The sequence below is a fragment of the Stegastes partitus genome, unplaced genomic scaffold (assembly GCF_000690725.1).
Source record: "Stegastes partitus isolate 25-593 unplaced genomic scaffold, Stegastes_partitus-1.0.2 Scaffold656, whole genome shotgun sequence".
NCBI classification, from domain to species: Eukaryota; Metazoa; Chordata; class Actinopteri; family Pomacentridae; genus Stegastes; species Stegastes partitus.
In genome coordinates this window covers 79,029-91,845 of record NW_007578387.1, presented here as the reverse complement: position 1 = coordinate 91,845, position 12,817 = coordinate 79,029, and the positions used below count along the sequence as shown (strand labels likewise).

The 12,817-nt window shown below is 42.3% G+C and overlaps 2 protein-coding genes and 2 non-coding genes across 10 annotated transcripts in view; 2 read left to right on the top strand and 2 right to left on the bottom strand.

The window, feature by feature from the left end:
- Positions 1-10,893, top strand: part of rc3h2 (ring finger and CCCH-type domains 2) — a 35,857-nt gene extending 24,964 nt beyond the window's left edge. For 4 of the 6 annotated variants that reach the window (XM_008290120.1, XM_008290118.1, XM_008290116.1 and 1 more), the window contains exons 15-20: positions 1,693-1,857; positions 1,956-2,208; positions 4,536-4,620; positions 5,434-5,641; positions 6,420-6,583; positions 6,727-10,893. In XM_008290120.1, coding sequence (XP_008288342.1) covers positions 1,693-1,857; positions 1,956-2,208; positions 4,536-4,620; positions 5,434-5,641; positions 6,420-6,583; positions 6,727-6,874 — 1,023 coding nt within the window. In that variant the 3' untranslated portion in view covers positions 6,875-10,893. Of the gene's footprint in view, positions 1-1,692; positions 1,858-1,955; positions 2,220-4,535; positions 4,621-5,433; positions 5,642-6,419; positions 6,597-6,726 lie in introns of those variants that run through there. The other 2 variants (XM_008290121.1, XM_008290122.1) reach the window with 2 other exon arrangements.
- On the bottom strand, positions 2,601-2,673 carry trnar-ccu (transfer RNA arginine (anticodon CCU)). Its single transcript has one exon. It is a non-coding gene; the product is annotated as a tRNA-Arg (tRNA).
- On the bottom strand, positions 3,214-3,286 carry trnar-ccu (transfer RNA arginine (anticodon CCU)). Its single transcript has one exon. It is a non-coding gene; the product is annotated as a tRNA-Arg (tRNA).
- Positions 10,894-12,634: 1,741 nt separating the features above from the next.
- The window catches only part of rabgap1 (RAB GTPase activating protein 1), a 78,533-nt gene continuing 78,350 nt past the window's right edge, over positions 12,635-12,817 (top strand). For both annotated transcript variants that reach the window (XM_008290115.1, XM_008290114.1), the window contains exon 1: positions 12,635-12,715. The gene's annotated coding sequence lies outside the window, so the exon portion shown is untranslated. The remainder of the gene's footprint in view (positions 12,716-12,817) is intronic.

Below are 12,817 nucleotides of genomic sequence, written 5' to 3'. Positions count from 1 at the left end.
AGAGAGAGAGAGAGAGAGAGAGAGAGAGAGAGAGAGAGAGAGAGAGAGAGAAAGCAAGAGGACAGACTTTACCAGGCAGAGACTCGGGCATTTAGCTGAGTAAAGCTTTGTTTAACAGCCTGTCAGATATGATTTTGTGAAGCCATCCACTGTTAAATGGGGCTCTTGTTCGTTAATACACAACTTTTTAAGTGTTTGTTTACTGGGCTCAATTTAAGTTTGAAGCCTGTGCATAACAAGAATAAGCAAACAACACCCTGGGCAAAAAGTCTAGCTGTTTCTATTTAATAGCCAGCGCTTGCCACGGGGATTGCAGCGATGCGAGTGCATAAATTCAAATTAGTGCGAGAGCAGGGCTGGCGTGGTAGGTGCATGAGCCTTTGAGTGCATTCATTTCTGTGTTTTGACACTTGTTTTGTGCAGGCGCTTCGTGCAGCTGGAGTCTATTCATACACACCCAGGCTGACAGTTTATCACATGGCTGATGCACACAGACAGACACTTATGAGTCTATGTTTGGGTTATTCCATCTCAAATCATCAGGGGCCTCTCACTCGACCACTTCCTGCGTGCTTGAAACTTTTTTTTGATCATAGACTGTGCATAGTGTAGTCTATGTATAATTTTAGATTGATATATCAAATACTTTCAGGGTCAAAAAAACATGTCTGAAGCTGCCCATCACCCCAGCCTGAGCAAATTATTATTATATATTTTGCACAGATGCACAGATGGTGTCTGATAATCCAAAATAAGCTCGTTCGTATTTTTTCTTGGTTATGTTTGGAGAACTATTTTGAATCTTCAGAATTCTGTTGTACTTGGATCAAGCTATCTGTCAGTATTTTTGTTTTTGTGGTCGAATTTGTCATACCTGCACAAACAGTTAAGGAATTTCACTTTTCTTTTCACTTTTAAGAACAGAGTGACCTCCGTGTTTTGTTTTGTATTATTGTGACATGCAACTGCATATGGTTCAAAAAAATATCATGAAGTAGCTTCAATTACTGAATTTTTTTTGCTAATGTTTGCTCAAAGATGTGACTTTTCACGATGGCTTACATTTTTTCCCCCACATATCAGCGCTCTTGTAATCTGAAACTATTTGATCTACTTGTGGAATACTGCAGATTCTGAATTCATGACATGATGACAAATCTTAGTAAATATTTTGGGCTTTTATCTTTAATAGTTTCTGAGATATTATTGTTCAAACAAAGCCTCAAATTTAAATGCAAAAGAAATGTGCTCAAAGTGGGTAGAAGGGCCATTTTTTAAAAAACATATCACACTAAAAAAAATCACTGATATCTTTATAAAAATCAGTATTTCATGCTATAAAAATGCTATACAAATTAGACACGGTTAAGCAGAAATAGTTCTAAAAAAAATTTGATGATTTGAGATGGAATAACCGAAATACACAACCTTCATCTCTGCATCTTTCAACCTACAAGCCACTGAGTCAGTGTGCCATCCCAACTGTCAATGCACAGTTCAATATTACAAAGCTGCAATTTCTGTCTCTTCAAAGTTAACTGGTGGCTCCCAAAGTTTGGAATAAAATCCACAAATCCTTGCTGTCACTACAATCTTTGGGCTGATCAATCTGCATCGAGCTACCCGATCAAGTTTCCTGCCCAAGAAGCAAAGTAATGAGCTTCACTGTCGTTTTATGTCTTTCTCTTTCAGCATGTGGAAAGCAGTGGGGGTCAGTGCGTGGGATGCAGGTTCAGAGGCGAGGAAAGCTTAGCTCACTACTCTCCGTGGTCCTGTGGTACCATCGGCCCCTGCCTCAGCCCCTTTGAGCCTGAAACGCTCGCACACAACTCTGCTCACTCCTGCTCTGAGCACTCGGTGAGACTTCCACACACCCACAACCAGACACCAACACTAACAATACATCCGGAGTTGTTATTTCGTTTGCTAAAAGTGTCCGTGTGTTCCTCCTGCAGGAGCTGGACGGTAACGAAGGTGGAGGTGGCGGTGGCGTTAGCAGCGGTGGTGTTGGGAAGCGGTGGCTGCATTCGCTGGATCACTACCGGCGTTTAAAAGACGAGGACCCCATCATTCCCTTCAGTGAGGGGCCCATTATCTCTAAGTGGGGCGCTATTTCAAGGGCGTCTCGCACAGGCTACCACACCACCGACCCCGTGCAAGCCACGGCCTGCCAGGGCAGCGCCAGCACCACACCCATCAACTTCAAAGGTAAGGAGATGGTAAAAGAGGAGAAAGAGAGTTGATTGAAAAATGAAAGAAAGTTGACTGGAAGTGAAGCATGGAACCAGGCTGGAGAAAAGAGGCACAGAAGTAGCATCAACAAAGCTTGTTTCTTTCTTCTTTTTGTCATTGCACAGCAGTCTTGGATATCCTACCTTGTTATCTACCTGGGCTCAGGGTACAGTGTCAACCACACGACAGCACCCCTGGAGCAGAGAGCAGATAAAGTTCAGGGCTTTGCTCAGGGGCCCAACAGTGGCTTAAACATTCTGACCAATAGCACAAAGCCTTAACCTTAAAGATGTTTAAAGGACAAGCAAATGCCAAGAACAGTCCGCTGACAGACAGTTTTCAATATGTTGGCCTTAGCAACCAGTGCACACCCCAGATGGGACTCGAACCCACAATCCCTGGCTTAGGAGGCCAGTGCCTTATCCATTGGGCCACTGGGGCTTCACATACTGCAGAGTGGGATGACCTGGCTTTGGAGATCACATCAGTGGCATCTATTAACCCTTAAAAGTCCCACAGATGCGGTTCATGTCCAATTGCTCACAGAGTTTTAGTCAAAGCAGAGTAGTGCACATATCAAATAAAACTGCACAACTTGGCCTTTCCAATGATACCAGTTGTTTGTCTCTGCAATAAAGTGCTGCCAAGAAAAACTATTTTGAAATTACATTTAAATGTAATCATAGTTACAGCCTACATACAGCTCTGCATTTATTTCCATTACTGCTGTTTAAATTACACATGGACTCGTGATTGCAAAGATGAAGATTTAATTTTGTCAACAAAATGCAGTCTTTGCATGTGCTAGCTTTTCAGGAAGCTGGATGAGCAGTGGCAGGTTGGCAGTACTGGGGCTTGAACCCCCAACCTTCTGACCAGTAGCCCAAAGAATTAACCTTAAAGATGTTTTGAAGACAACCAGATGTTGAGGATGACCCATGGGCAAAGATATCAATATGTTGGTCTTTACAGACCAGTGTACACCCCAGATGGGACTCGAACCCACAATCCCTGGCTTAGGAGGCCAGTGCCTTATCCATTAGGCCACTGGGGCTTTAGGTCGTGCAACTTTGAATGGGATCACGTGCCTGAGCAGATTACACTGGGCTTATCTCTTAACCCTTTAGAGCCTCACGGTTGAAGTCAGTGCCCAAACTGACCTCCCTTCTTCTCGACTAAATTGCTCTACAAAGTTGTAATCTCAGTGAGGTGGTGCACATGTCAGATGAAGCTGCACAACTTGACCTTTCCAATGATGCAAGGTTTTTTGTCTCTGCACCAAAGTGTTGGCAAAAAAACAATTGTGAAACTACATTAATATCTGGTGACAGCAGCTACAGTGTCCATCTCCACAATCATTTATCTGGTTTTAGTGACACATGAACTCCTCACTGCAAAGATATGGGACACATATCACAAGAAAAACAAAACTAGAGCTTTTTAAGGAGGCTTGTTCATCCCAAAGCAATCACATTACAGAGATGGATCAAATTTCTGCAGAGTAATATTTCTACTTCTTCACTTATCACAAAGCTCCTATCATTTCATAATCAACCACATACCAAAATAAACAGGAGAACTCATCCTTTCCGACTGTTTCGCGGCAAAGCGCTGACGACTAATCTGGTTTGGAAATTACAGCAAATTTATGCATCGTCTCCAACATGAGGGCTGACGCTATATCTCACTTTACATGAAAAATAAACACAAGATAATGGGATTACTTTTTATTGCAGTTATTCAAAAAACAAGCAGCACAGGTTACTTGTTCCCACACAGGCTAAATAAAGCAGTTTATTTATTTCTGTTACAGTTCCCTAAGTCATACAGTATCCCATTGTCGCTGCTCTAATATTTCACACAAATATGAAAAATGATATCTACTGCCAGCATTTTATAGTGAGATACATGTTAAAACTGTTTGATAATATGCAATATTTTTTCCTTTATCTTAAAGTTAATGTAAAAAATCTGCATGAGTGATCTATGAAATGATGGACAATATGGGCAGTGTTCTGAGCTTAAAAGCAGGGACTAATAAGGTTAAATCGCCTTTAAAAATCCTTTAAAAAGTCTTTATGTGGTCTGTTGTCTTTGACTCTTACAGTTTATCTTTCACCATCTTTTAACTTGGATTAATTTGTTTTATTTAATCAGATTTTTATCCGTCATTTATCTGTGTTAGATGCAGAAACATCTAAAATATGATAAGGATGTTAAAATTCTAATTTTAATAGCATTATAGAGTAAATAAAGGTTTGATTATTTTTTTTCTTTGCTCCCTTTTCTTTCTTCTCTGGCAGATTACAACCCCCACTTGGATCACGGTGACTACAGGTGGAGCTCCAGAGGATCAGACTCTTCCAGCCACTCCAGTTTCCTAGAGAGGTACAACATGCACCTTCAAATTTTAAAATCTGTTTTTAGCAGCCGCATGTCTTACATGATACTGAACCGCCGCAAACAGAAAAATCAATACGTACATCAACACCGCTGAGCATCCTTGCTGTTTATCAATACGTACTGCTTTCAGATCTTCAAAGTCCCTCTCTGGGCAGCGATTAAAAAACTCACTCCTGTGTATCAAAACCACACATTTTCCACCAGAGTAATCCCTTCATGCCTTAACATGCCTTAGATGTAACTCTTACGTCAATACATTGCAGTTCCAAAGGGGAGAATGTTCAGCCATGATTCTGACTGCTTATTTCAATCAGGATGCATCTCGAAGCGTATAAAAAAAACACTATATGGAGATTTTGACAAGGTAAAAAGAACTGTTTTAATCGAAGGAGGTCTTTAGGTTCACAAACCTGCTATAAAACATTGTCAACATTATTCAGTGGTTTAAATTGCTCTCTGCCCCCCACACACACACCAACTCACTCTCACACACAAACACACGTTATTTCCTCTGAGTGGAAAGACTAAAAATAGAGATGCTGGCTGGTTTGGTAAAAGCCCACCGGGAAACCACAGAAACGAATCAGGAAAGCCCTCTGCACTCACATCCCTAATGCATCAAGCATTTTTAGCAAAATATAGATGCACGATTTGATGCTGTTGTGCTGTGTCCCATTAACACACAATGTCAGGTTTATTTTTATTTGTTTTATTCTATATTTATACTTACACAAAAGGTTTAAAAAAAAAAAAAAAGACTATAAAGTAATTGGCTGTTTGTGTTTGTTAACTCTTCAGTGAGCAGCTTTGTGCATCAGAGCTACACGTCCGACGAACGTCAATAAGCAGCGGTGAGAAAATTGTGTCTGATCTGCAAGCGCATCAGACCGCCTTCAGCCAGGATCGGGACCGGGCCGAGAGCGAACCGGACCCGGATCGAGACATCGAGCTTGAACTGTGCGCTCTGGACATGGAGGATTCAGACCACCAGGAGATCAAGTCTCAGGTGTGTACCAGTGTGTACGAGGTGCGTCAGAAAAGTTCCAGGACTGGTGTCACAAAAGATAGATTTCAAATCCAAACTTCAAGTTTTCCCCTTTGAAGTAATCCCCCTGGAGTGTAACGCACTTTCCCAGCCTTCTCGGCCACGCTGCCAAGGATTCCTCCGTCATCACAGTCATCTTGATGTCGTCCATGTCTTCAAAGCGGGTCCCCTTGATGACCCCCTTGAGCTTGGGGAAGAGGAAACAACCCCACGGAGCCAGGTGGGGTGAGTAGGGAGGTTGCTCCAGCACAGAGATGTTCTTCTCAGCCAGGAACTGTGGGATGTTCAGGGCGTTGTGAGCACGTTGTCATGGTGAAGCAGCCACCACTTGTCCTGCCACAACTCTCGCCTCTTCTCTGAACGAAGCAAAAACCGCAGGATGTCTTTGTAGACGTATAAAGCAGACTTAATATATCTTTTGTGACACCAGTCCTGAAACTTTTCTGATACACCTTGCACATATTCCTCGTTAGTATAGTGGACAGTATCTCCACCTGGGGTTCGATTCCCTGATGGGGAGTAGTGACTTTCTTTCAACAATTTCCCTGAGGTACCCCACCAAAGGGATCAATAAAGTTCTATCTAATCTATAGATCAGTCAACAGTGATGGAACATATGAAAAAAAACAGATTTTTTTCTAAAGAGAGGTTTTAAAGCTCCAATTTCTGAAATGTGGACACTCTTAGAAGTACGACCAAACCTCTTATCACCTCTCTTGTTGTCATGTTTGCTTCACAGGAGTCTTTAGATCTGGCCGCCCCACAGTCTCAGGATGCTTCCCACCTCCTCCCACCTCCCCGCTCGTCCCCCCTCCTCTCCTCCCCTGTAGAGGAGCACTCCCAAACAGAGGGTCTCTCAACAGAAAAGATGGATGCTCACCTGTTGAAAAAGATGGCCTTCAGGTGAATTACCATGGTAACTGCTGTTCACAGGAACGCCCTCACTCTGCCTTTGTCCTCAGCGACGCATCGGGTTGCTGAGCAAATGGTCTCTGGACGCTCTGTTTTCTTACGCTTTTTTCTTCCATCCTTCGTCTACTTTCCAGGAAGTCTCTGTCTCCTGGAGGGTTGGTCTCAGGAGGTCTGGGCATCGGGAAGCTGGTGCTGCGTACCGGACCCCCTCGGCTGGGCGACGCCTCCGCCCGGGCCCGTCCAGAAACACCCGGGACGGAGATGCTCCTCAACGGAAGCTAAAGGGGGCACAAAGTCAGACACTGACCCGCACCGAGCCACAGCCGAGTCACGTGCCCACAGCCAGACCCCGGTCAAAGGGAAAACCATTTAATTCCAGCCTTCATATATGTCAATCATATGCCTAAATAAAACTTGACACATGTAGATCAACAGTCTGCGCTGCGCCACACGGCAAGGGGCGTAAGAAAAACCGCACTGTCCTGCCCTTGATAGGTGTTCGTCACCGGTGTGTAGCTCCACAGAGGATTGAGTGATATCATTGTTGGTGGCTAATGAGGTACACGACCAGTTTTCTCTAATGATAGATGCTGAACTTGTCCATGTTTGCAGTTTCAACCTTGGTCACATTTAGTGGAAGAATTAGAGAACTCAGTATCTTCACCATCTGATTGAAAGGCCTTTTTTTTTTCTCCCCAAGTCTTATATCTTAATATAATAAGTCCGTTTTCTTTGTAGCCCCCAACTAACAGCCAAAACTGAGATTCTTTCCCCCCCATTACTGAATATGGGGACATAAATGGTAGATCCCAGTAAATGGTTTGTTTCTTTACATCTATTCTACACATGTAATGTTTTTAGATATACAATAGATTTCTGTGTTGCTTTTTAGCTTGTGCCTTGGAAAAAAAAAAGAAAGAAGGTGTTTCCATCCAAGCAGGCGCCAGTTTATAGTCTCAAAACAGTGGAATTATTTACCCCCTTTTAAATATACTGCCCCCTTACGATTATAGCTGATATGTCTGTTAACATGTAACCGCAGAACAAACGCCTTCTCTGAGCAGCCTTATGTGGCCGTGACTTCATCCAGCGTGATGCCACTGGTTTTACTGTAGAGCCTTTGTTGACATTTCATTTCATAAGTATTCCCCGGCGAGATCGAGAAGTAGATGCTCCTGGTAGAACTGAGACCAAACATGGGCACTACATGCCTCCGACAAAGTGAAAAGAACCGATAGAGAGAGTCTCGAATGTGCCGATAGTGAAACGAGCCTCTGTGCTTTATGAGTCACATGATCTTTTAAATGTTGACCTCTGGATTCCGTCGACCGTCACGGGATCGCAGGAGACAATAACGCAGTCATAAACCGGATTTGTAAACGTTCATTGATCACTAGAGGTCAGTTTTGTACCTTATTTTTTAGAATACCTTCAACATCTGCTCTTGGTCTTCATACCTAAAGAATATAAAAGCAGTGTTTTCAGCTGCAGGTGGAAATAACTTCTCGATTAACTCACAATCAGTCTTAAAAAAAAAAAGGTTTGTTTCCTCTTTGTGTGCCTGTAGTGTTGACTAATCCTGACACACATTCACACGCAGTTGACACAGAATCGGTGGCCTTTCTCTGCTTGTATGAAAACAAAACTAAACATTGGGCTCTACGGTGACTTCTCTCCTGCCAGAGATCATAACACGTAAATCTCAAAACTGAACGCTGGAAATCACATTTTTGTAATCCTATGGCCTCCGCTGTCACATTTATGTGCGATGCGATCGATATTAACAGGCCGCGCATGATGCTTAAAGGCTACAACAGAGAGAGACGCCACTTCTTTATGTTTCTTCATGCTTTGTTTGACTTTGTGAAAAGTTTTGGTTCGTTTTATTTTACGCATCGCTAACTTCTGTGAAGTTGTCCGTTGGGGTATTTTGTATCAGGATCTTTGTTACTCTTGTTTTTGTTGTGTAACAGTGTTTTGCTGGCCGTCAGATGTGCTGTCATCAGAACTCCACCAAAGTCTCCGTCACTTTAGTGTTGTTTGATATGGGCGATTTCCACATCGTGTGCCGCGCCTCGCTCCTTTTTATAGACACGAGGCGTCTTATCATGTGTGACTTAGTAACTTTAATAAAATATCCACCCATCTTTAGATATACGGGATCTAACGTCAAGAAGACTCCTTTAAGTTTGTTTACACCTAATTCTGAATCTAATGAGATTTGTGTAGAAGGAGAAGAGGAGGGCAAACTAATCTTTGAATCTTTCAAGCTCCCTCTGTAATTTCCTCTCATCTCTGCTACTGAAAAAAACCCCTGAGAGGGAAACATCAGTGTTTTTCCTCTTAGATTATACATTAAAAAACCCGCTTTTACAGGGTAGAAGAATGGCTGTATTGAGTTTTAAGTTAAAACTTTTTAACCAGAATTAGTTACCAGGGGGTTTTCCTCTTTATCTTCCACCCAACTGCTCAAAAAACATGGGTAGAGAAACTGGAGAATTGGATATTTCATTGTAACTTGATGTGACAGTGCTCTTTTTAAAACAAAGAAAAAAAAGGTTTTGTAGGGTCAATTTCCGACTGTAAAAAGCAAAAAGGCAAGGGCTGGCGCAGGGATTTAGCAGTTATTAACTTAGCTCAGCTACCTACTGTCACTCTGCATCTGTTTACAACTTCACCTCTGAAGTCATGTAAGTGCCATGTCGTGTACAGTACAATCAATCCCTGCAGATTTTCCTACAGCTTTTTTCACATTCCTCACCTGGAAACCACGTGAGGAGGGAGACGCTCGGTGAAGTCGAGGAGTGGGACACTTCTCTTGTAGTTCTGCTTTGTTCCATTAGAGGAGGCTAGATCCTTGTCTGTTTTTGAATCGCTCAGGGAAGACTTAATTTGCTCAGCTGCTTTGGCTTTTTTTCTATATCCATCCCTTGGAAATATTCTGTGGAAGTATTTACCTGCTGATAACTGACCCTTTCACCCCAGACGGGCTCGAGTGTTAACACTGACTCTTTTATTTGCCAATGTTCACTTTGTTCTCTTTTTGCCTCTCGGTATCAGTATTGGCTTTTGCTATTTGTGTTCTCATGAGAAAGGGCTGGGCACTACTGTATGTTAAAAAACAGTATTGTGAGTATTGAACTAATGTCAAAGTGATACTCCCTGTTTCCTTTAAAGTGTCTGTAGAGCACTGCTGTGGTGGCTAATTGCACTGCACTGATTCCCGCCCACCCCCTCATCACTGCCAGTGCCCTCCCCCCACTCCCCCCCCCCCTCACCTCCACCACCTCCGTCCTCCCTGCATCCTGCGTCCATGCATGCGATATAGTCCCTCTTGTGATGGCGGAGGAGTAATGACAATTCTGTAGTTGTGATACAACACACCCAGCGCTGTAAGAGTTCTGCACATGCCCACTGTGTGGCCACGTCAAGTGCTGAAGTTTGCTTGCAGCATTTTTAATTGCTTGCTCATGACAATTAATTATTGTTTGATAGAGATTATATGATTATTACTATTATTGTTATAACCACATTTGGTTGTCGTTGTGGTATTTTTTCCCTTCTTGATATATTCTACAAGTCTGCTTCTTTGTTTTGAGAGTTTGCTGAAACTGTTGGAAATTTTTTTATTAGACAAGAAAAGTGTCTCATTATTCTATATTGTATGGAAAAACAAGCCTGTTTGTTGATTGTGAAACATGATGAACTGATGTTTTCTGACTATTCATGTCTGTATTAGACATTTTATTTGCGAATCTATTGTTCGATTGAAATGTAAATGAACTATTAAGAGATGGTACACATCCGTCATTGTATACAGTCTGGCACCATCATTAGATGGACTTATAGTATAGACGCTCATTTATACAACCTGTGATAATCAGATATATTTAAATGTTTAAATCATTGGGGCAGCTGTGTAATGTTTCAGAATGAGGAAAATACAATCCTTAAGAGACAGCATATCGAAAATGTCCCCAAAATGAATAATACTGTTACGTATTCCATTTATTTCCTTGGAAATATCACATTGTGAAAGGTTTCCCTTTTACTTACTGTACGGTGATGCAGGACTGGAGTTAAGTCTAACCTATGGTGATGATGATTTATGTGCTATTAATAATTGATGAAACTGTTTGAGTTTTGTTTCATTGACTGATTCTTCTGTGCATTTTCTGGCTTGTTCAACTGTATCCCACTGACCTACGGACAGATCGGACGAGCGGCAAACTGCTTCTGAGTTATGAGGAGGAAGGTTTCAGCACATGAAATTGCATGCTATAATAAACCGACAACAGTACTGTCTGCGATTCCTGTCTTCATTTGTGAACACCATATTATGACAGATATTATTACACAACACAACCAATTATTCGCCTTGAACCGACTCTTAGGAATACTAATAAACGTCTCTTTTTTTAGATTGATGTTTATGGGCCACAGTGTTTCAACAAACAATTAAGACATTACATCCATCACTATTACATATCCGTCCCTGTAGGGCTGTTGCAGCGGAGCCTTCAAACCTCATCAGGCAAACAAAAGGATGTAATGAAACTCAAGGGGGCGCTAGAAATCTCCCGGAAAGTATGCGAGTGGGAACAGCAACGGGAGGTGTTACAGTAAACTGTCCTTCAGGAATCTGTTAACACCAAACAAGCTGTTGCGAGCGTGCATGTGAGCAGCCCCGTCTCATGTTTCGTGGTGTTAAAATGCAGAAGCGCTTGGCGTAACCTGGCAGTGTCTCTTATGAAACGGCAAGGCCAGACAGGCTGGACAGGAAGGGCCAGCATGACCGCCACACAATGAGCAGAGTGGGAGTGTTTGTCACTGCTGACTGCTGCGGTTTGGTGGCTGATTCAAAGGCATAGCTGGTGGATTAATAAGAGCCTGCCCTCCCCTTCACTTTATCACTCAAGATCTGCTGTAAACAAACGGGTGCCATCCCTGCCAAACGACTGCGTAACACTAAGGAATGATGTGGGTTTTACATTTGATTAACTTGAACTGCTGAACAACACCTTTTTTAATGATGGTTGTGTGTATATAATCTTGTTTAAAGACGGAGCTGTAAAGAAGATAGTAGAAAAATTAACTGACTGAGACGGAAAGCTTTACATTGAGGATTATTGCTGCCGTGGAATTGTCAGTGGAAACATTTTGTGCCTGATGATAGATTTTATGCTTAACTGGCAAATTAAGGGAAGGAAGTAAAGATGAAGGTGATAAAAGAAAATTATAATTACACTAAGTAAATGATTCTAGTAATTTATTGTTGAGGCTAGAAGTGATTTAAATAGCTATGGTAAAATAATAGGTACAAGATGTGTTTTCATCTCACTAAAGAAAAGAATAAATCAACAGTGGAGCAAAACTTAAAATAATCAATTCCCTGGTAATTGTTTGACTTTCTGAGGCCACTCATCGGCTGAAAATCCCCAAATCAGTCAAAATCTAAAATAATCTTGACTTGAGCATGTAGAGATATAGACTAGATACTCATAAGTGAAAGCTTGAGACTTGACTTCTTTCATTTTTCATTTTCACTAAAGAGAAAAACATTAAAATGTCAAGTTTTGACCAACTACAATCCAACAATAAGGCAACAGGTAGGCCTTGCACAACAGCTCACCTTGCACATAATTCTTTATGTGACTTGCCTTCAGCAGTAATGCAATAAACCAAATTACACACCTTAAAGACATTCAAATATGGCATTCAGTAGCAAGCATGCATTCAGACACTTGCAAGACTCGCACCTGACCTGTAATTTACCAGTGAAGAGCATTGACTTGGCCCCGCGGACTGGAGACCTGCGCAGACAAATTTTGAGGCTTGAGACTCAGACTTATTTAAGGTGAGACGTGACTTGGGATCTGACTTGGACTTGACCCTACAGACCTACAGACAGCTGTGAGTCATGTTATTTAGTTCAGGCCAACGCCTCCCCTCACTCTGCACAGAGCAGAGCAGCACTGACAGGCGCATGCGCAGTGCCGTTGTCAGCGGGTTGGTTGGGCTTGTGTTTACAGCTCGGCTGGATGCTGTTGGCTGCTGATGTTACTGGGAAAGTGCAATGTTGTGCCAACCGCCAGTGGAATAAATATAACCGTGGGAATACAGGTAAGCCGTTTCGCACTTGCACACGCGTCTATGCTCAAAGTTAAATGCGGCTGTCCCCTCAGTTACGAAGACAAATAGCTGTTTGTTGGTTCCAACTGCCAG